This window comes from Mustela putorius, unplaced genomic scaffold (assembly GCF_011764305.1).
Source record: "Mustela putorius furo isolate JIRA1106 unplaced genomic scaffold, ASM1176430v1.1 tig00000174_pilon_pilon_pilon, whole genome shotgun sequence".
NCBI classification, from domain to species: Eukaryota; Metazoa; Chordata; class Mammalia; order Carnivora; family Mustelidae; genus Mustela; species Mustela putorius.
In genome coordinates this window covers 10,514,794-10,539,539 of record NW_025421304.1, presented here as the reverse complement: position 1 = coordinate 10,539,539, position 24,746 = coordinate 10,514,794, and the positions used below count along the sequence as shown (strand labels likewise).

The following is a 24,746-nucleotide window of genomic DNA, read 5'->3' as shown; positions in this document are numbered from 1 at the left end:
CTGGGTTGCACATTGAATTTGTCTAATTTTATCCTCGTCAAACTGAGGACAGCTTGTCACTGATCCCTACACAAATAACTACATTGCCATAAAAAAAGTAAAAGAAACCAGACTTCCTTTTTGATTTGACACAAATTAATGGTGTTGCCCCACGTAAGAAATAGTTTTAGCATCCTTCTTGTTGGAAGGTAAAAGACAAATTTTTGTGACTGATCGCTGGGGACGTTTGGAAAATCCCAGAGATAATTTAGGAGTTAATGCTTTCAGAGTGGTATACTGCACAGCACTAATGTAGATGAATTCCAGAGATAAGTCGAGTGAAAGAAGATTTACATAAGACAATTCTATATATATGAAGTACTAGATAGGGCAAAAAATTGTGTAATTATGGTGAAAAAATAGAGCAGAACAGCTCTATTCTATTTTTTCACCATAATTACACAATTTTTTGTGTAATTAGAGCAGAACAGCTCTATTCTATTTTTTAGGACATTATTTATTCTATTTTTAGGACATTAAACATAGACTGAGTATTACCAATACTAGGGAATCACTGTTCATTTTGTTGGGTGCTGTAACGACATTGTGGCTATATTAGAAAGCCTGTATATGTATGTGCTTTCATTGTATTTGGTGTCTGACTCATTTGGAAATTAAAGATGTATCTGAAGAGGACCTTAGTTAACCATTTACTATTAGTCTGATCAAGATTTTAAAGGTAACTGAGGATATTGTAAATTATGCTTACGCTGATAACTGAACAGCATATAACTTCTGATACTACAAAAGTTGTCAGTGTTCTAATTGAATTTAGTTGAACATATAAGCTTGTGTGTTTCATAATTATAAATGTGAGTAATCATGAATAATATAGCTTATTTGACCAGCAAGCCAGCAAAGTTTAGAAAGTTCAGATGTGTCCCTTCATAGGAAGAAAAATATATTTAAAAAAAAAAATACACGAGAGCATTGTGTTCTACACAGATGAAATCAGGAAAAGGATATCTGTGTTTTTTGTTTTTTGGTTTTTTTTTTAAAGATTTTATTTATTTATTTGACAGGCAGAGATCACAAGTAGGCTGAGAGGCAGGCAGAGAGAAAGGAGGAAGCAGGCTCCCTGCTGAGCAGAGAGCCCGATGCGGGGGCTCCATCCCAGGACCCTGGGATCATGACCTGAGCGGAAGGCAGAGGCCTTAACCCACTGAGCCATCCAGGTGCCCCAAGGATATCTGTTTTTTTGTTTTTTTGGGTTTTTTGTTTGTTTGTTTGTTTTTGTTTTTTGGGGTTTTTTATTTTGTTTTGTTTTTTGAGGATATCTGTTTTTAAATTAGCATTAGAATTAGCAAATCAAACTGATCTAAGGATTATTTTCATTATGTGAATGGGATTCTTAAATAAAAATTCTTTTGAAGTGTCAGTTTCTGTGAGCTTGTGGGATTTTTTTCTTTTGGTCCTTAAAAGACTAACGTAAGTATTAGATGTTTAGTTCCTTTATTTTCTAGGAATTCTAGGTACATAAATTTAAGTAAAAGCTTGTTACTCTGTATAAACTAATTAGAACAGAAATTTTTTAATCTAATTCATTAATACCCCTGGAGGTAGGAATATATTTCATACCTCATTTTATAGATAAGAGCTTTCCTCATTTTATAGATAAGAGCATTCAGAGAGCTTTCAGTTCTGATTCCACAGTGTTAAACATATGTCAAAAGTAATCCAAAAACACGACACTGGTACAGATTTCAAAAAGGCTGTTCTTTCAGTGGTGCTGAGACATGTTTTACACAAACAGAAAAACAGAAAAGACAAAAAACACATTTTCTTGTAGTCTCTCATCCAACAGAAAATAGATCCATTATCCACTGACAGATCCCTTGGTCAGTCACTGTAAAATCGGATTCCTGTAGTCTACATTTGTGTATATCAAGGATGTAGTTGAGGCTGACCTGATAGTATGTAACCAATGGTGTAGGTGTAGAAAGGGACATGTGGCCAAGAACTCTAAAGCAAAAATAAAATCAGAGGAATAAAAAAACAAGGAAAGAGCACCAGTAAAAATCTCTTTTTGCTTGGGATTCACTCTGGGACCCAAAATGAGACATGGTTGGGCTTACACAACCATGCAGTCTTCTTTGTGGGCCATTCAGTTTAATAGTTCCAGGCAGAGGAGTCCACTTGGACATCTCCATGAGGACTCATGGAGTCCTGCTAAAGTGTAAATTAAAAAAAAAAAAAATTTAAAGCTGTAAACATGACTTTCAGGTAGATAACTCATGAATGAGGGAACCAGCAGGAATGTAAAACTGGTTAGGAGAGCATTTGAGGATCTGATTATTGATCTACACTGAAAGAATAGTGGAGTAAAATTACTTGATGAGATACAGATTGCTTTATATCTCAAGCAGTATAATCGTAGTATTTTTTTTCAGTCAAATGGAGATACATCTCTGCTGGACCAAAAAAAAAAAAAATCTACATTTTAATATGTAGCATCCCTTTTTAGGCCCAAATGAGTAATGAATGGTGTGTCAGACAAAACTAAATTTTCTAGAGGATTAAATTCTCTGGGGGTGGGCCAAAGACAGTGCTCTGTTATGATTGCAAGGCCATCCTTTTGCCTTATTTAAGAGTATTTAGAACTTTTCTTAACATTATACAGACTATTAAAGTGGGACACCCCACCCTCCACCTCCTTTTGGTCATCTTGGCCATTTTCTCTTTGACAGCATTACCCAGTCATTGGTACTAGGCTAGATGTCAACCTGTGTTCTCAGACTTCCTAATTTCTGTTTGAGTGCATATTTGTTCAGCGTTTATTGTTCAGTTCAGGGTTTCTCAGTAGTGGCACTATTGACATTTTGGTTGAGAATATTTTGTTGTTTGGTTGTATCATGCTTTCTAGGATGTAGCATCCCTGACCTCTACCCCCGAGATGCCAGGGGCACCCCATCAGTGTGACAATCAGAAGTGTCTCCTGACATTGTCAGTGCCCCCAGGAAGAGCAAAATTATCCATGGTTGAGAACCACTGTGTTAAATAACCAAGGCTAGGCCCCACACTGTCTCATCAAGTTGTATAAATGCTGTAGTTCAAATAATGAGATAACTGGTGTGCGTAGAAAACATTAACATCTCCCTCACCCAGTTCTTGGAAAATGTTTTTGGATGAATATAAGGAAGGAAAGGTTAAATTAGGCTGCAGAAATAAGAAAATAGACTAAAATCCGAACTACAGAGGACTTTGAATATGGGTCTGAGGGTCTTGAACATTAATGCTTTGTAGTGAGGATCTTTAGAAAGTTTTTGAGTAGGAAAGTGAAACAGGTAGGTTTTCACATGTCACTAATACTGTTACTTGGGGGTGGAGTCTGACAAGACCCAGAAAGAAGGGTTTAGAGTTGGTTGCGGTAATACTCAGGTGAGACAGGATTTGTGAAAAATTGCAGGTGATGAGAAGGAAAGAAAGCTTTGAATCCAGGCAACTGTGTTTCATTTTTAAGGGAACTTGGACTAAATACAAGTGGAGAGCTCTGAGCTCTGATGCAGATCATTAAATTTGAGGCACTTGTGGGACAGTCTGGTAAAAGTGTCCAGGGGATGGATAGTTTGCAGCCTAATAGTATTAAGGGCTAGAGATGCAAATTTGGAGTTGACATCATAGAAATAAAAGTTCTGGTAAGAACCTGAAGAGTCTCTGAGAGTATAACTGAGGGAGAAGATCAGAAAGGCACGTTGGGGAAAGCATACATGTAAGGTGCAGTAGGAAGCAGCAGCAGAGGATTTTGGGAAGTAGTCAGAAAGATAGGAAGTGGACAGCTAGCGGTATTTCCAAAGTATGGAGAGGAAATAACTTGTCAAGGAGAAGTTGGGCAACCACATCGTGCTACAGAGAGCCTGAGTAGGAGAGTACAGAAAATGGGCCTTTGCATTTGACAATAGTTGGCATTGTTCACATTCAGGAAAGTGGTTTCAGTTTGAATGGGGGCAGAATCCAGATTTCAAAGGGTTGGCAGTGAAATGGAGTTTAGGCTACTTTTTTCAAAAAGTGTGATGATAAAGACAGAGGTGGAGCAATCCTATGCCAAGGCAGGAAGGCTGAAGAAAGTGTTCTGTAGGATCAGGGAAACCTACACACTCAGGTTTGTATGTGGGCAGGGGTGAGTAAAAAGAGAGTGATGAACCAAGACCTGGGAAAGGGGCATGGCTTTGAAGCAGAAGGAAGGAGATAACAAAGTCATGAAAGGAGAATTTTTTAGATAAAAAAGGAGAGGCAGTTGAAGACGTTCACAGTGTTGGCTTTTGGACTGTGATAAAATAATTTATTTTACTAAGAGTGAGACGAGTGACAAATGAAGTTCGGTACCTGAAGATATTATTTGGGTAAGAACAAAGAATAAATTGACCAGGAGAGCTGAGAATTTTTTGGAAGCTGTAGAAATTTCAGAGATTTACAGGAATGGGGATCAAGTCAGGGGTAAATACTGAGTATGGTCCCTGGTCCCAAGTCAAGAAGTACACTCAAGAGTGAGTACGAAGGAAGTTCTTCCCTGTGGAGCTGTTAAGGCAGTCCTCCTGGGAGAGCACTTGGTAGTCATTTTAGAATGAGATGGAAGAGAAAGACGGAACAGAAAGCAGATGTTGGAAATGCACTGGAAAAATGGCTAATGTGGTTACTCATTTTATAGCAGTATTATTAATATAGATAACCAGATAGAGACCTAAAATGGATCTGTTACAGATTTGTAAATTAATCATGTTAAAAATCTTTTCTTCTTCTAAGTCGTATGTGGTGCTTTGAAATTAGGCATATTCTGTACGATGCGTGTCAATGTCTAAAAATCATATTACACCTCCTTTCTTTCATTTTGGAGATAATATACAGCACCGTTTATGTAAGAGTCCCCTAAGTATGAGAAATCTTTAGAATCCTAAAGTGTGCAGCCAGAGATGGGGGAAGTGTTTCCAAACATTTTAGGAATCTCTCTAAAATGTATTAAGAGCTTCCTTGACTGCATAGTTTCTTTTTCCTTGATGATTTGTGGTCCACTTGAGTGTCTTCTGTGTTAGCACAGTTATGCTCCTGGCAGCTGCCAAAATGTGTTAGATCCACACTGACGCTACCTGATCTTGAGTTGCTATGGCTTTTAACCATTATGTCTTCCTTAAATTTGTTTTTGCACCTGTGCTCTCAGTTGTCATTTGCTGTTACGGGCTCTGCAAGTAATACCCTGTGTTGTTCCTTCTATACTTTGAACCAGCTGCTTCAAACCATATGTGACCTGCTGACAGAGCCCCTCACGTGTGCGCCCATAGTAAGCGATGGTAGATGGTGAACAGTGGTTCAGAGAAACCTTTCCCCCGCCAAACCTGTGGACTCTTGAGTAACCACTCTGATCTTTTCTGGTTTTAGATATGTTCTGAATGGCACAGGTTGCCAAGAACTTCTCTTTGGTTTTGTGAAATGTTACAATAGGGTTGAGAAGAGCTGGTTTGTAGAGGGTAGAATAATAGAAAGTCACTTTACTATATGAAAGGAAGTTATAATTACATGTATCAGATGCCCCCTCCCCTCCTTTTTTTTTTTACTAAAAAGCCCGAGTAAACAGCATATGAATATTACAGGGTGGGGGAGACAGTTTTTGACTAACATTCAAATGTTGAGATAGCCAGTTACAGCCAAATGCAAATAATGGATATTAGGGTCCACAGATGCTTATCCATGCAACTGATGGCTAGACATCTAGACTGCAGTAATACTGCATACCTGTATACTTTATTGTTCACTTCTGAATTTGAACATAAAAATCAATTGTTGCTATTTAGGAATTCACAAGAGTAAATTATTAATGAAAAAGTGGGAGTCTGAATCTCAAGGGATAATTACTCCTTTCTTTTGGGAGTACACAAAGATTTGTGCATGTGAAGCTGTAACAAGCTCTTAGCACAACTGTCCCTCAAAACTATGCATTTAATCTTGTAGTATTGGTTTTAGTTTCTTAGCAAATAATGTCAGATGACTCTGCTTGTATTGGGCATTTCTCTGCCAGTCCTCCTGGTGCTTACATACTGAGAGCCACCAGGGCTCTCCTGAGGCCTTCTATGATCTTTTCAGAGGATCTAAATTTTACTTAATTTTTTTCTCTGAAAGATGGTAATCTAAATAGTATCTGGATACCTCCCCAAGAATACTTCTTGCTGTGAAATGATTGTATAAGCAATGAAAAGTAAATTGATTTGTTTGTAAATAACACATCAGATTTATAATTTTAGAGTGTGTATTTTCTGTAGGTTCAAATGTATAAAATCGATGAAGTTGATAAAAACATACAGACTTCTGTGATCATCATTAAACAAATTATGTATGGGAAATCTGTATACCTTCTCAATTTTGCTGTGAACCTGGAATTGCTTGAAAAAATAGTGTCTTTTTTTAAAAAAAATCAAAGTCAGGATTATCACTCATTTTTGCAGTTACCTGTCTTGTGTCAGCATCCAGTTTAATTTTACTTTCCTTTTTTGGTTGCATAGCATTGAGAACATCCTAAATCAATCAGTACAGTTACAATTAATTAGTTATAACTCTTCTTGAAGATTATACCACTCCAGAAAAGTGACAGAAATAATGGAAGATGTTTGTTTCAGAGATGAATCACTCACAATATTTCAAAACTGCTAACATTTCTTATCTTAAATGTCAAATAAGAATCAAGCAAAACAAAACACCAAAGCTGTCACTAATGTAGCATCGCTATCACTAATGTAGCATCGCAGTATGTGATGTATCCATTTTAAACATTTTTTATTTAAATTAGGAAATAAGGAGAATACCAAAATAATATATATATACATGGTTAAAACAAAAAAGTAGTACTGTTTTTGTAAGAAATAGTAACAGTCCTTACTTCCTAAAGGCAACTACTTTTTACTGTTTTTAGCTGTTTGTTTTGATGGTTACCTAAAGAATTATAAATAATATACTGCTATTTTTTATAAATTTTAGGCATTATCTACTTTCTTTAATAGATGAGTTGGGGCACCTGGGTGGCTCAGTCAGTTAAGTATCCAGCTCTTGGTTTAAGCTTGGGTCATGATCTCGTGGTCCTGGATCGTGCCCCTCACTGGGCTCTCCACTGTGTAGAGTCTGCTTCAGATTCTCTCTCCCTCACCCTCAAACTTAACTCTCTCAGTCTGACTCAAATGAATAAATAGAATCTTCAAAAAAATAAAAAATCAATGAAGCAAAAACTACCCTCCATTTTCCCATTTGCTATGGTCTGAATCTTTGTGTTCTATCACAGTTCATACGGTGAGATCCCAATGCCTGATAAGATAGTATTAGGAGGTGGAGCCTTTGGGAGGTGATTAAGCCATGAGGGGCTTGAATGAAGTTAATACCCTTATAAAAGAGGCCCAGGAGAACTCCTTTGCTTCTTCCGCCACATGGAAGTACAACCGGAGGTCTGTACCCAGAAAGAGAGCCCTCACCCAAGCACACTGGCACTCTTATCTTGGGTTTCCAGCTGCCAGAACTGTCAGAAGTTTCTGTTGTTTCTATGCCACCGGTCTGGTATTTTGTTACAGCAGTGTGAATGGACTAAGACACCTATATAGTTATTTTGTTATTAGCTAAAGCAAGAATCAAGGTTTATATAGTTATACGATTTATGTAAATATCACTGCAAAGCCCAGTATTGTATTACATTATGTATGCCTTCTGATACAGCTTTTAATTTTTACTGCAATTTATCTGCCCTGTTTTCATTTACTTGTGAAATATGATTTAAACACATCCTTAAGTTTGTACAGATACTCATTGAGCTTCCTTTTCCAGGAGAACAGTCCTTGAGCCTCCTTGCCTCCTCCACTGAGCTAATTCCTCAGCTTGTTTGCTGCACAGCTATAGTCTTTGGACATCTATTTGCCAATCTTGGATTGGATTTACTAATTACTTCATCTCCCTTATTTTTGGTGGCCTTCATCTTCAAATAGTTTCTCAAGAAACTGTGAGAGTGATTTCGTTGGCTTTTAGCATGTCTGGAAATGTCTTTAATATGAATGGTTTAGAATTATAGATTAAAAAATCACTTTCTGTTAGAATTTAGAATGCATTGCTATCCTTTTTATCCCCCATTTGTCCAGATCTACTGTTGAGAATTTCTAGTATTCTGATTGGGATTCTTCTATATGTGTCCTGTTCCCATCCTGCCCCCAGGATTTTTTTCTTGTGGGCCTTTAAAAAGTAATCATGCTTGAATATTCTTTGGACCCTTTCAAGATAATATCTGTGTGCTTTAGTGTCCAAACAGGATTTGATGTAATTTTTTCACTAATCATACATGGGGTCTTATGTATTTTAGTTCTGAGAAATTATTTGTTTTACTTCTTTATTAATTGCCATTCTGTTTTTGTTTTTGATTTTGATTTTGTTTTGGAGTGTCACTTATTTGGGTTTTGGATATTCTAGATGAACCCTTAAAGTTTCTTTTCCCTCCGGTTTTTCAGTTTGTTTCTGTGGTACTTTTGGAGAGGTTTCTTCCGTGTGTCTTTGAAATTCTTCTGTTTACTTGTATTTTGGCCATCATATCCTTAATTTACTATTTTTGACTTTGATTATTTGTCTTTCTTTAGCATCTTGATTTCTGTTATATGAACTCATTATCAGATTATATGTTTCTGGAAGCACTAATTAAACTTTTGTTGAACTTTTCTTTCCTGCCCTGCATTTATTACCTGGTTTCCCTCTAGTTTATGTTCTACTCTGTTGGTTTCTGTCTTTCATACTTTCATATTTGAGATATTAATCTGGCAGGGGTCCTTTTTATATTTCATATGGCATCTGAAAAACTAGTTGGAAGCCTTGTGTCTTGGGCAGGATCTGTTGCTATGTGGGCTTTACAAATTGGATCAATTGGAGAGAGAGCCCTTGTTTGAGAGGATACTTGTTTCAGAAGCTTTTTATCTGGAGAAGAAACCTCTTCTCTCTGGGTTGGCTAATTGCTGGCATTCCACTGAGTGGGTGTGATCAGCTTTTTCTCATCTGGTGGCTGCACAGTAGTTTCAACAGTATTTGACTCATGAATTCAACCATGCACTTAAGCTAAACAGGCAACATTAGCATTACTTAAATATTAACAGGTAGCCAGGAGATTCCCGTTCTGAGTAAGATAGAACAACCAGACTCTACCCTGTCACTCCTACTGAATATGATTAGAAAACCTGGACAGATTGGGGAGGGTATGTGATTTGGTGAGTGCTGTGAAGTGTGTAAACCTGGTGATTCACAGACCTGTACCCCTGGGGATAAAAATATATGTTTATAAAAAATAAAAAAAAAAAAAAAATGAAGGAGAAAAAAAAAAAAAAGAAAGAAAACCTGGACAGGATCCATGGAGCAGCTAATTCGAGGGCTCTGAAAATTAAATAGTAGGCAGACTGGGTTTGAAAACCAGAATTCAGAACACCACCAAACCAGTGGCAAGTCTGCCATATTTTCCTCTTTTTGGTCCTTCATCCTGAATTCAATGTCGCTCAACCTGAAAGTGGAAATGATCACCAGCGGGTAGAAAGAGCAGTAGGAGAAGCCCTCTGGTTCGGGCTCCAGGGGCAGGAAAGGGAGCACCTAATAGAGGGCAAAGGCCATTTTCTTCATTCCAATGCATACCAGCTTCCAGCCAATCCTGTGATGGTGACAGGGGGAGGTTGCTGGAACCAAAGTTCTGAGGGAGGAGAACCTTCCTTTCCAGTTGGTGCAGTTGTGGTCCCAAGAGGATGGGGGCCAGCCTCATTACTTTGTCTGTGTGTATCCTCTGGCATGACCCAGGCAGAGCTGCAGAAGTGCAAGGCAAAGTGGGGTAACCAAAGCCCCAGCTTTCTAACTGGAAGACGGAAGAAAAGAGCCTCAGGGAACCAGAAACCAGAAAGAAACCATAAAAATATGGCAGAGAGGGTAGAGCTCAGAAAAGTGACTCTGTAAAGTTTTGGTGATCTTCTGGGTTTATCCCAAAGCTACACATGTGTGGATCTGCTTTTCATCAGCATAACAAAGACTTAAAAACTGAACTAACAGAAAAACTACCATCTAGGTCCCAGACTGGCCTCTGGTAGCACACATGTGGGACAGATACAGATAACATTTCAGAGACTTTAAAAACTGAATTAGCACTAGAATCACAGCTTACTGAAGACAGGTTGCAGCTTGCAGCCTGAATCTAATTAGGTCAATTAATTACCTGTTAGAACAGAAGTATCAACATTAATCCTAGGATTTAAATAAGACTCAGAGTCTCATAATATTTAGAATGAATACAATACAAAATCACTTGGCATATGAAGAACATGGAAAATATCAACTCTCATGAGAAAAGACGGCAGACACGAATGCCAAGATGACACAGATGTTAGAATCATCTAACAAAGACTTTTAAAAAAAATTTTTATTTATTTGAAAGCCTGCCCACAAGTGGGGGATGGGCAGCATGAGAGACTCTCCAGCAGACTTCCTGCAAAGTGTAGAGCCCAACCTGTGGCTGGATCTCCGACCCTGAGATCATGACCTAAGCCCGAAACGAGAGCTCATCCTTCCCAGAATCAACCCTCATCCGACTGAGCCACCCAGGCATCCTTTGTCTGTCTGTCCTATCTCCACACCCATTGTGGAGCCCAATGCAGAGCTCAAACTCATGACCCCAAGATCAAGAGACCTGAGCTGAGATCAGGACTCAGACACTTAACTGACTGAGCCATCCAGGTCCCCCATCTAACAAAGACTTGAAAAACATCTATTATAAAGATGCTCCAACAGACAATCACAAATACTCTTAAAAGTAATTAAAAAATAGAAAGCTTCAGCAGAGAAATAGAAGATACAAAGAACCAAATGGAAAGGTTAGCAATGAAAAATACAGTAACCTAAATTAACTCACTGGATAGGCTTGATTTTAAAATGGACATGACAGAAGAGTCACTGAGTTTGAAGACAGAAAATAGAAGGTATCTAGGAATGTCCAGTTGGCTCAGACGGTTAAGCATCTGCCTTTGGCGCAAGGCATGATCCCAGAGTCCTGGAATCAAGCCATCGTTGGGCTCCGTGCTCGGTGGCGAGCTTGCTTCTCCCTCTCCCTTTGCTGTTCCCTCTGCTTGTACAATTTTGCTTCCTGTATCAAATAAATAAATAAAATCTTAAAAAAGAAAGTAGTAGTTATCTAGTCTAAATGAGGGGAGACAGGAGTGTGGCGTTAAAAAAAAAAATGTGGAGAAATAATGCCTAAAGATTTCCAGAACCTGGCAGAAGATGTAAACATAATTTAAGAAGCTCAGTGAAGGGCACCTGGGTGGCTCAGTGGGTTAAGCTGCTGCCTTCGGCTCAGGTCATGATCTCAGGGTCCTGGGATCGAGTCCGGCATCGGGCTCTCTGCTCAGCAGGGAGCCTGCTTCCCTCTCTCTATCTCTGCCTGCCTCTCCATCTACTTGTGATTTCTCTCTGTCAAATAAATAAATAAAATCTTAAAAAAAAAAAAAAAAAGAAGCAGCTCAGTGAACACAAATGGAATAAGTTCCAAGACTTTCACACCCAGACATCATAACCACAGTGCTGAAAAACTAAAGACAGATGAAAAATTACAAAAGCATTTAGAGAAAAACACATGTAGAATAACAGCAACTAGGATGAGTACAGGTTTCTCATCAGAAACTACAGAGGCCAGAGAAATGACACAATATTTTTGAAGTGGTAAAAAATAAAACAAACAAAAAAACGTTACCCCAAAATTCCCTATCCAGTGAAGTTAATCCTTCAAGAATGAAAGTGAAATGAAGCATGATAAAAATTCTCATTTGAACAAAAACTAAAATGAAATCATTGCCAGTATCCAGTTCTAAAAGAATTGGTAAGGGAAGTTCTTCAGCCAGAAATGATAAATACATGGACAAATGTAATAGATTACTTTAGCTTCTTGAGTTCTTTAAAATGAGTTGTTGAAAATAAAATTTATAATGTAGTCTGATGGGATTTCAAATGTGTATACATGTAGTTTATGGGGTAACTGTAACGTACAAGGGAGGGCAGAGAAAATAGAGATTAAGGTAAAGGATGATAGTGATGTTCTAAAATTTATACCCAGGGGCTTTAAGTTAGGGAAGTGACTGAATGATGGCCCAGAGAAGTCAGTGCCACTGAAGGAAGATTGTGATTATATCTCCCCGGAGAAGGGTGCATACTTCACTATGCTGGGCTATAGGTGAAGCATTGGGCTTTGGTCAGGAGGCAGAAGCAGGAGCAAGGGGGAGGGCAAGGCAGGAGAGAATAAACCATTTGGAATTGGCTAGTTTGGGTAATTTCAGTGGCTTTGGGGCATGAAGGCTGGTTTTAGTTGTCTGGTTCCTGGCCCAGGCTTGATACAAGGTAAGGGAAATACTGGCTTAGTGTGTGAGTTCAATAAAGAGATGGGTGTGGCGGCATAGCACTAGATCAGTCAATCTGGACACATGTTCACCCCTGCTAGAAATTAGAGATAAGTCTCTCCTCAGGTCTGAAGGCCCCCCTAAGATGTCAGAACATCATAAGATAGAGAACATAAGAGCATGACTAGTGCCGATGATAAGGTTTATACATTCTTGAAATGATAAAATATTGACTCTGAAGTAGATCAGGTATGTTATAATAGCATGACCGCTTTAAAAACTATACAAAGAGATACAGTAAAAAAATACAATAAATTATAATACTAAAAAATATTTTGTATAGTGCAAAAGAAGGCTATGTAGGGAAAAAAGGAATTAAAAGTCAGGAACAAGCAGAAAATAAATAGTGGACTTAAATCCAAACAATTTCATTAAAAGTAAATAGTATAAACACACCAATTAAAAGAGATTGTCAGAATGGATTTAAAAAACATAACCAAACTATATGGCGTCTTCATGAAAGTTATTTCAAATATAATGATACAGATTAAGTTCAAACGAGGATAAAACATCTGTGCAGCCATTAATCAGAACAGAGCTGGAGTGGCAATATTACTGTCAGACAAAGCCTTCAGAGCAAAGAGGAGTATTTACATAATGATCAGAGGGTCCATTCACCAAGAAGAGGAAACTGCTTAAATGTGTATATTCCTAATAGTACAGCTACAAAATATATGAAGCAAAACCTGGGAGAACTGACAGGGGAAATGGATACAATTATAATTGGAAGCTTCAGTATCCTCTCAACAAATGACAAAACCATCAGAAGATCAGCAAGAATAAGAACTCAACATCATTAGCCAGCCAGATCCAAATAGTTGTTTTTTGAACATTGCCCAGCAATAGCAGAATGCACGTTCTTTCCAAGTATCCACAGAATATCTGTCAAGATAGACCATATCCATAAAACAAATCTCAACAAATTTAAAAGAATAGAAGTTATTTAGAGTATGTTGTCTTAATTACCAAGGAATCAAAACTAGAAATCAATAACAAAGATAACCAGAAAATCTTCAAATATTTGTAAACTAAGCAAGACTCCTGAATATTGAATAATTTCTAGAGAAATTTAAAAAATACATTGAACTAAATAAATGAAAATACAGTATATCAAAATGTATGGGGTGTAGCTTAAAGTATTAGTGCTGAAAGAGAAATTTATAACTACTTTAGAAAAGAAGAAAGTCTCAAATCAGTAATTGAAGCTCCCACTTACAGGAATGAGAAAAAAATAAAAAGAGCAAAATAAGTGCAAAGCAAGCAACAGGAGGGAGTAGCAGAAGTCAATGAATTTGAAAACTGAAACAATAGAGAAAAATCAATGAAATAATAAGCTTGTTCTTTGAAAAAATAAAATAAAAAAATTGACCTCTTAGCAACCCTTAAGAAAGCAGACAGAAATTACTAATGTCAGGAATGAAACAGGGTATCAACTGTAGAGTAGACCCTGCAGACATCAAAAAGATAAGGAAACACTACAAACAGCTCTGCACGCATAAAGTTGACAGCTTAGTAAAAATGGGCCAATTCCTCAAAAAGTGCAAACTACCATAACTTACCCAAGATGAGATAGATCATTTGAATAGACTTATAGGTATTAAGGAAGTTGAATTAATAATTTGATAATTCTTATAAAGGAAATCTCCGGGCTCAGATTGTTTCATGGGAGAAGTCTACAAAATGTTTTGGGAAGAATTAATGTCAATTCTACACAATCTTTTCTAGAAAATACAAGAGGAGAGAATACCTTCTTCACTTACTCATTATTATCCTGATGCTAAAACCCAACAAAGATGGCACAAATCGAAACTACAGACTAAAGTTCCTCATGAATATAGTTTCAAAAAATGTAAAAATTCTTAACAAAGTATTAGCAGGTAGCATTCATCAATATATTTATATATCAGGACCAAGTGGCAGTTTTTCCAGGAATACAGGCTGGTTCAGTATTCAAAAAATCAGTCAGTGCAACCTACCATATTAACAGGCTAAAGAAATGAAGTCACTTGAGAATATTTGATACAATAAAGCATTTAACAAGTTTCAATACCTATTCATATTCCTGTTCCTAGATAAGTAGAAATACAGGATGACCTCCTCAACATGATTTTTTTTTTAATATATAAAAATCTAACATCATAGGGGTGCTTGGGTGGCTTAGTTGAGTGTCTGCCTTCAGCTTGGGTTGTAATCTCCTGATCCCCCCCGACTTGTGTGTGCTCACTCTTTCTCAAATAAATAAGTAAAATAAAAATTTAAAAAGAAAGAAAGAAAATCCCAAGGAGTCTGTAAGAAAAAAATCCTAGAACTAGAAGCAGGGTTAGCAAGGTCACAGGATACATGATCAAAATCTATTTCTATTTATTAGCAATGAACACAGAAATCAAAATAGAGTGCCATGTTCTGTCGCTCCAGAAATCAAGTATTTGGGTGTACGGGTTTGTATGCTCAAAACCATAAAACACTGATGAAAGAAAGCAAAGATCTAGAGAAATAGATGTTATTCTTATAGCAAGAGACTCAGCAAATGTCTTTTACCCTCAAGTCAGTCTGCTGGTTTAACAAAACTGCTAAATGATAGCTAAGCAAGATTATCCTAAAATTTACATGGAAAAGCAAAGGAACTAGAATAGCTAAGAACAATTTTATAATGAATAAAATAGCAATTACTATTACTATCCAATTTCAAGACATTCTGTAATTACAGTAATCAAGATTGTGTTGCATTGGAGCACCTGGGTGGATCAGAAGATTGGGCCTCTGCCTTTGGTTCAGGTCATGGTACTGGGGTCCTGGGATCGAGTCCCTCATTGGGTTTCCGCTCGGCGATGGGGGGGCCTGCTTCTCCCTCTCCCACTGCTGCTCTCCCTGCTCATGCTCTCTCTCTCTGTCAAATGAATAAATAAAATCTTAAAAAAAAAAAAAGATTCTGTTCTGTTGCATTGATGAAGGAATAGATACCTAAGCCAGTGGAACAGAATAGCGAACCCAGAAATAGCCCCACGAAAGTATGACCAACTGATTTTTGACACCTGCAAAAGTAATTAGAGAAAGGATATTCTTTTCCAGAAATGGTGCTGGAGTAATTAGATTTCCATAAGCAAAAACATGAACCTCACCCTAAATTTCATGTCTTATCCAAAAGCCAACTCAAAATGGGTTGTAAATTTAAATGTAAGACTTTTGAAAGATTACCATAGGAGAACTATTTGGAATCTGGGGTTTGGTGAAGAAAAAGCCAATGAACTAAACTTCCCTAAAATTAAAAACTGTCTCCTGTCATAGAAGACCCTGTTAAGAGGATGAAAAAGCAAACTAGAGAACAAAATATTTGTAAGCTGCACATCTGAGAAAGGATTTCTATACTTGTAGAATATATCAACAACTTCCAAAACCCAACATAAAACCCAAATATTCCAGTTAGGACCAAAAAATTGAGTGGACAGTTTGCAAAGGAGGGAAATAGAAAGCAAATAACACATGCAAAGATATTCAGTATCACTTGCCATTAGGGAAATACAAACTAAGACCATGACGAGATACACTATATTCTTAATAGAACAGCTAAAATAAAAAATAGTAGCACTATCAAATGCTGGTGAGGATGAGGAAAAACTGGATCTCTTTATCTCCTACATTGTGGGAATGGAAAATGTTACAGTTATTCTGGAGCACAGTTTGGCAGTTCCTTGAAATCTAACCATGCACCTACCGTATGGCGCAGCATTTATCCCAGAGAAATGAACAGTTAAATTCACATGAAAACCTGTTAATGAAAATTGTTCATAGTAGCTTCATTTGTAGTGACTCCAAACAGGAACAACCACAATGCCACTCAGTAGATTGTGGTTAAAAATCCATAGTTCATCTGTACCATGGAATAGTACTCAGCAATAAAAAGGAATGAGCTTGATACATGTAACAGCTTGGGTAGGTTTCAAGAGCATCATGTTGAGTGGAAAAGGCCAATCTGGAGGGGCCTGGGCAGCTCAGTCAGTTAAGCGTCTGCCTTTGGCTCAGGTCATGATCTTAAGGTCTTGGGATTGAGTCCCACATTCAGCTACCTGCTCAATGGGGAACCTTCTGCTGCTCTGCTCTCCCAGCTTGTGCTTTCTCTCACTCTCTATCAAATAAATAAGTAAAATCTTAAGAAAAAGGCCAATCTCAAAAGGCAGAAACTGTATAATGCTATTTATGTAACATTCTTAAAGTCACAATATGATAGAGACAAAAACAGATGAGCAGTTGTTGGGGGTAGGGGTGGTGTGGGAAGAAGTAGGGGTAAAAAGGACTAACAGGTGGCATGAAGGTAATCTTTGTGGTGATGGAGTCATTACGCTGATTGACGTGGTATTTGCTTGAATGTGATAAAATGGCACAGAACTGTGTACACACTGTATCAGTGTGAGTGCCCAGGTTTTGATACTGTGCTGTAATTAGGTGAGATACACGTAGTGATTGGAAAGGACTGGGCGAAGAGTACACAGAACCTTTATGTCCTGTCTTTGCAGCCTCCTGGAAACCCATGATTATTTCAAAATAAAAATGTTTTTAAAGAGAAATAACTTCAAAACACAACCTAAATGCAGCATAGTTTCAAACAAGTGGTAGCAAAATGTCCATTTGGACGTGTTCAGGGAGGCTGACATCAGTATTTAGCACTCTGCACACACATTCAGGAAAAAAGGATGTTCGGTTACTATACTTTGTGTTAAACGCAGTTACCATGTTGCAAAATTAGCAGACCGCTCTCATAAACAACCAGCACACGTGCGTCCTGCACCAGTCATCTCCCATCTTTACCACCAAGCCCACCTACGTGCCAGGTTTATCCAGAGGACCTAAGAGGATCTTGTGATTGAACATGATACAGCTTAGATCAGATGTTTCCTCTCCGACATTTTCCTCCTGTTTCTACTCGGAGGGATTTGTACCCATTGGTATATGAATTCTCCCTGAAGCTGTGTGACCCCTGTGACAACAAGCAGGCAGCAGGGGCAGGGCTGCAGAGCCTCACCGGAGCTCTTCAGTAGCAACATTTAGGGGAGCACCATTCTGATTTTTGTGTCAAGTATGGGTCATGTGTTTCCAGGCTCATTTCTTATAAATGTCCTTCCAGAAAATTTGCACTAATAATTTAGGAGTGTTAGTATTTAGGAAGCACTTACTAGATACAAGACACTTGTCGTCAGAATTTTACTATCTCATCGAATTTCCTCAAAACACCTGGGATTGCACCATCTTCTCACTCCTCTACGTGGGGACATGAGGTTAGAGGGGCTGTGGAACTGTACCAAGGCCTCCAGACCCCCAGAGCTGGGGTTTGAGCCCAGGAACAGACTCCAGCGCCCACATTACTAAGTATATCCCACCATGCCTGAGTGTGTGTGCGCATGCGTGTTCATTGTTCACATCATTCACACTTTGGCCTCTGGGAGCAACCTAATTGGCTGGAGAACGCTGTTCTCTTTCTTACCTCACTGAGGCCTTATTTAATACCAGATTTACTAGAAACTGGTTTTCTGTCTGAGAGGGGGCAGTACTGTCCAGCACTCTCTGGTTCTTTCTATTTAGATCTACATTTAAACAGTCTGCCCTTTGAATTAAAAAAAAAAAAAAGACATAAAATTATATAGACTATGCATTGTTCTAGCCAGCTAGGGAATTTATTTTATTTTATTTTTTAAAGCTTTCAGAATCTCTGTTTTATCTGGAAACTAAGGACATTAGTAGCAAAGCAAAAGTCCAGGTTTATTCTGGAGTAAACTGTTTGACTTGATTATCTTATCTCTTAATTATGTCATTGTATCAGTAAATACCTGGTGGCAAGCAAATCCAGTCTTGTCCTTACCCACTGTGCAGTTGGGCATACCCCAAAGATCATATTGCAGGATACATTATTGAAAATGATAACACGGGCTTTTAAGGCAAAATTTTCAAGTCCAACAGAAACGATTAAGCAACTTACATCTCTTATCTTGACTCTTTTATTTAAAATGTGGCATTTTTTCCCCAAGTTATTAGCATGCTTTTGATTTTTGTACGGCTTGACATTTGTCATTATGTGTAACATAATAGGTGCTATAAAGAGCTTTTGTAAATTGATCTAATTTAATTTCTTAACTCCTCTTTACAGGAATATATTAAAGGAATCTGTGAACCTGAACTAGAAGAAAGAGAATGTTACCCCAAGGCCATGCACTGCATTTTTGTTGGGGCCCAGAGCCTGTTTCTGAAAAGCTTGATTCAGGACACCTGTGCCGATCTCTGCATTCTGGACATTGGTCTTCTTGGCATCAGAGGAAGTGCCGAAGCTGTAGTCATGGCTAGGAGTCACATTCAGCAGTTTGTAAAGCTCTTTGAGAATAATGAGAACCTACCGAACAGTCAGAAAGAATCCGAGGTGAAAAGGGAATTTAAACAATTTGTCGAAGCTCGGGCTGACAACTATACAATGGACTTGTTGATTTTGCCCACTTCCTTGAAAAAAGAGCTTTTGACACTCACACAAGGTGAGGAGAATTTCTTTGAAACGGGAGATGATGATGTTATTGAAATTGGAGATTCTAAACAAACAGAGTTTCCACAGAATGCTGCCACAGGGCTGAATATTTCCAGAGATGAAATTGTTTTGCAGGAAGATGCAAGAAATAAAGCTGGCACTCCTGTTTCTGAGCTTACAAAACAAATGGACACGATCTTTTCTAGTTCACAAGATGTACTTTTTGTTCCAGTAAATGGTCTAAGCCCAGACGAAGAGACATTATCCAAAGACAGAATTTGTCACAAAAGGAGATTTTCTGATTCTGAAGAAAGGCATACCAAGAAACAGTTTTCTTTGGAAAATGTTCAAGAGGGGGAGCTTCTCGATGATGGTAAGACGTTAGCTGGAAGTGTAATCATTGACTTATCCGATTCTTCTGCTGATCCTGAAAATTTAAGTCCCGATGTAAAGGACACTACTGAGGAAATGGAATACAACATCCTCGTAAACTTTTTTAAAACCATGGGCTATTCCCAAGAAATTGTTGAAAAGGTCATTAGGGAGTATGGGCCATCCACTGAGCCATTATTGCTCTTAGAAGAAATTGAAAAAGAAAATAAAAGATTCCAAGAAGACAGAGAATTTTCACCTGGTACTGTGTATCCAGAGACTAACAGAACCAAAAACAAAGGTGTTTGTAGCAGCGTAAATGAGCTTACAACGGATTCCACTCCAAAGAAAACACAAACTCACACACAGCAAAATATGGTGGAAAAATTTTCTCAGTTACCATTCAAAGAATCAAAACCATGTACCTCAAATTGCAAAATTAATACTTTCAGAACAGTGCCAATAGAACAGAAACAAGAAATCTGGAGTTCAAACCAGAATTATGTTTGTAACATGGACCTTGAAACTGATGGCCTTTCACCCTCTGTTGTTCCTTCAAGTCCCAAAGAAGTTGTCAGTTTTGTTTCAAGAGGAGCTTCAAGTCACCAGCCCAGAATTCCAGTTTTTCCTGAAAATGGTTTGCAACAGCAAGCAGAGCCCTTACTTCCAAGTAGTATGAGGTCTCCCTGTGAAAACCGATCAGGGTGTTGTAGCTCTCCCCAGTCTAAGCCAAATTGTCCACCCCTTTCTCCACCAATGCCACTGCCCCAGCTGTTACCTTCGGTTACTGACGCAAGGTTGGCAGGACCGTCTGATCATATTGATTCCTCCGTCACTGGCGTTCAAAGGTTCCGAGATACTCTGAAAGTACCCTACAAGCTGGAATTAAAAAATGAGCCAGGGAGAACGGATTTGAAGCACATTGTTATAGATGGGAGCAATGTCGCAATTACGTAAGTCCACTATTTGCAGGTTATATTATAGTTGTAAATAGGGCCCTAAGCAATGTCTCAGAATTACATGCAGTTGAAGGAACTTGGGCTATGCATCTGTCTAGCTGATCTATTTTCTTACCTGGAAAAAGAAAACATGAAGCAGCTGTTTGGAAAGTTTTCTTATTCCATCTTCTGGAGTTGTAAACTTGGCTTTTCATCTTGCTGAACCTAAGTTTCTGAGGGTGAGAGATAATAGGAAATTTGTCTTCACTTTTGCATTGCCTAGTCAGTGATAACAGTATAGAGATTTTTACAGCATTAGCTACTGGTTTTTTGTTTTTTTTCTAATCATTAGGTTCTTAATACCATGAATTCCATTAGGTTCTGAATATGAGGATGGAGCTTAAAGCCAAAAAGATATTTTTTTCTCTCTTTATGCTACTTTATGCTATTTTCATGTCTCTTTATGTATGTTGGGGTTCTAGGCAAGAGTGCAGTGGTAATGGATGTGCTGTACTTCTGTTGTACTTTGTTGATAGAGTGATAGCAATTTCCTTTCTAAGGAAGTTCATCAGTTTGAGCTTCTTCATGGTCCTCTGCTGCTACAAAAAGCTTGTATATTTGCTTTTAGCAAAAGGAGTTAAAAGATCATTTCTATTTAACCTGTCTTAGAAACCTCTGAAGAGTCTGTATTTTATACATCTGGTGCAAGCTTGGGTTTCTTCTCTAAGGGGAGGTTTAATACAGTGACTAAGAAGGGGAGAGGGGATCAAGTGGGAGTCTCTGCCCTGCTGTGGACCACCTGTTTGACCTCATGTAGGTTTCTGTCTGCTGGGTTTCACTTGCTGTAATCTGTTGCCTTTGCCTTGTCCTAAAGGGCACCTTTATCATGCCATTTCAACAACTGGTAGGTAAAGTCTCCAGTTTTCAAAATCAGTCACTCCGTTGATTTTGAAGAAGTCTGTAAGGTCTGGCGTTTTAAGTGGCTGTCATTTAAGAAAAGGGGCATGTCCCTGGACACCAGATTAAGACGGTGAAACTCTTCTAAATTTTAGCAAATGTGTATGTGACCTCTCTCCTAGGAATTCTATAAGTGCTGTATATTTTTGTTTTGTTAATTTTTTACTGAGTTTTCAAACAAATACATAAAAAGGTAATAGGATAAATCTATTTTTGAATTTGGGATTCCCCATCTTCAATAGTTCTCAGCTCATGGCCAGTCGTGTTGAGCCTATACCCCCACTACTGCCTTTCACCCAAGTTATTTTAAAGAAAAGCTCAGATATGTCATCTTATCCTTAAGTACTTTAATGTCAGTTTTTTTAAAATAAGGATTCTTTTTATTTTTTGACTGAATTGTTGATGCTGTATTTTGCTGTCAAAAGAAAGAAAGAAAAATCCCAGCATTCCCCATGTTAATGTTTGAAGATAGACTGGAAAAATACGTAATACACTTGTCTTCATTTCTAAATAATACTGTTTGTTGTCATTTCACTTTGCTTTTTGGCAGTTCTTGTTGGGGAAACCCAGCAAATGGCCCACAGCCACATAGTGTTATCTAAGTAAAAATGTAAAGTGCAGTTTCAGTCACCCACAGTACAAGCCCGGCACCAGTTCCTCATTGTTATGATTTCTTTAGCAACTGGTGATAATAAAATTTAGGTCATGATTGTGAGTAATAGTAATTCTTTTTCAATTTTTATAACTGGAAAGATTTCCCAAATTGGTGTTGAAGGATTAAGAAATGTAAAGTAACATAGAATGAGCAGTGATGATGCCACTATTTAAAAACATTTGGGAGTAGTAACTAATGTATTTCTCAGAGGGGTCACAATTGGAATTTAGAGTGGTAGTGCCTTTCATGACAGGGTTTTTTGCATATCTCGTCCCTCCTGCTTTGCCCATAGTATGACACCCCAGAACACTTGCACCTATTTACTAACACCCATGGGTGCAGTGCCATTTCTTTTGAAAAACCACTGAATTAGTGCACTAAGGGGAACCACAGGCAGACTTTCATTACTTTTCCTTTTAAAAGCTGATTATTTGGGGAGGATTCCAGTTTTCTTTGAATTCACAGATGTCTGTGTTTAAAAGCAACAATTTATAAGGATGTGTTATCCAAAAAATAACAGACTTATACTTGATAAAGATTGATCTGAAAATATCAGTAACTAAAATTAACTCTTATTCTGCGGGGAACTGCTTAATAGGACAGGGTCTTATTTGGGGGTGATGGAATGTTTTAGAACAAGATCTAAGTGGTGATTATACAATACTGTGAATGTACTGAATGCCACTGAATTGTTACTTCAAATGATTATATTATGTAAATTTCAGCTCAACATTTTTTAAATTTGGGAAAAAAATTGATCTTCATTTGAGATCACTTTGATAGTAAATGTGGATTCTAGATTGTACATTCCGTGGAAGAAGTGATTTGTATGTCTCCTGTTAACTGAAATAACCGCAGGGTCCATGGTGCTGGCACACGGTGGGCACTCAGTAGCATTCTGTTGAATGAATGACCTAAAGACTTAAATATTGGGATTTTTTTTAATAAACATATATTTTTATCCCCAGGGGTACAGGTCTGTGTATCGTCGCCAGGTTTACACACTTCACAGCACTCACCAGAGCACATACCCTCCCCAATGTCCATAACCCCATCCCCCTTCTCCCAACCCCCCTCCCCCCAGCATCCCTCAGTTTGTTTTGTGAGATTAAGAGTCACTTATGGTTTGTTAAAATGACTTTTCCCCACTCTTTTATAACATCCTATTCCATTAATCAATTTAGATTAAAATTTAACTGAGACATTTTTCAGCAAATATTTGAAATCTTAAAACTGAAACATTTATTATGTTTTAGGTACTTTTCTCTTTTAAAATGTAATGTTTACACTGATTTTGTGAGATAAAAATGATCTATACTTTTATAACATAAAATGGCTTAAAAATCTTTTCCAAGATTTCACAGATAGGAGATGTGGGCCCATAGGCTCCCAGAGCCATCATATATCCTGCCTTCTCCCATCAAAAATGAGGTTGGAATTTTCAGGCCTTGGCAATGTAGGGTACTTAAGTCTTGAGTTGTTTAAGCATAAACCTCACTTATTTGACCCAACTGGTGCAGAAGTAGTGAAAAAGGAAATTTGAACTCTTAAACAATAGGATTTGTTGGTTTGATCCTACTCCGGAGCAGCTCAGACCTACCCATCTCTGGGTGTCTGCCTGTCCTTTATTATATTAGCCTATCCAGCGTGCTCTGTGCAATTCATATACACTGTGAGAAATTCCAAAATACCCACTTCATGCTGCTAATTACATATATTTCTACTTGGTTTTTCCCCTTGTCACCATGAATGAGTCAAATGATGAGTAAATGGAAATTGTTTGTGGTGCACGGCTAGACATCACAGTGGTGGCTAGATGACACTCAGACTCGGTCACTTTGAAACTTGAGCATTAGGACACCTGACTTATCTGGGTAGATAATTTTCCGTGTAGATGAGGTTTGCCCCTTCACTTTTCAGCGCTATGTATTTTCTGCATTTTTTTCATGCTAGTCTTATGTACCAGGGTCCCATGGCTTTTTTTATTAGTGGAAACTATTGAAGGAAATGACTCTTTTCCCGGGGTAACTCCAAAAGAGTTTTTTCACCATTTCCCCTACATTGCATGGTCTGGTTCTATCACTACTGTGAGATTTTATCAAGCATCTGTTGCCCATCTCCTCTCTGCTTGGGACATTCTTCCTTCCAGTTTAATGCCTGCTATAATATGGAAAACAACCAGATGATGTAACTTGTTTCCAACTACATGGAATAGGAGTTTAAATCTCCCTTGAGAGCCAACACACCTGGCCCCTCCGGCCTATTAATCTGTTCATTCTGCATTCGGAGCTGGAAGCCCCAGACCTTTGGCCTTCCCAGAAGTAGAGGAGAAGTTACGGTATGTAAACCCTTTGTCTCAGAGTCTAAATAGACAGTTGGTCTGGGTCTACCTGTCAACAGGTTCCTCTGACTTGACTGCAGGGAGGTGAGGAGGCACATTTCTGCCTAGCCAGGATGTTGGGGAGTCGAAGTAGGAAGCAACAGGGACCTTCTGTATTACTCGGAGGACGTGAATTTGGCTGCACTTGATTTTCTTGTATAGTTCCATTTTTTGGCTGAATCTATGTGTTTTCCACCAGAATTTTGAACTGCCGTTTTTATTCCTAAAACAGCTCTCAAGATTTTTCAAGGTACCCACAGTGATTTGATCTTAACACTAAGGATAACCCTGGAAATTAGTACAGAGCTAATGTTTCCGGAAATGCCATATCTTCCACTGTAAGTTTGTGCGTGGTATAGCGCAGTGGGATTGCATCTACTTGCATTTCCCTTCCTTTTCCCCCGGGACCGTGGGACAGAGCTGGATTCCACTCGCTTTCTACTGTTGCACTCAAAAGAAGCTTTAGAGGGAGGGAAAAAGTTAG

The 24,746-nt window shown here is 38.2% G+C and overlaps 1 protein-coding gene across 2 annotated transcripts in view; it reads left to right on the top strand.

Moving 5' to 3' along the window:
- N4BP1 (NEDD4 binding protein 1) overlaps nt 1-24,746 on the top strand; it is a 48,542-nt gene that overhangs the window by 8,261 nt on the left and 15,535 nt on the right. For both annotated transcript variants that reach the window (XM_045076031.1, XM_013052076.2), the window contains exon 2: nt 18,595-20,285. In XM_045076031.1, coding sequence (XP_044931966.1) covers nt 18,595-20,285 — 1,691 coding nt within the window. The remainder of the gene's footprint in view (nt 1-18,594; nt 20,286-24,746) is intronic.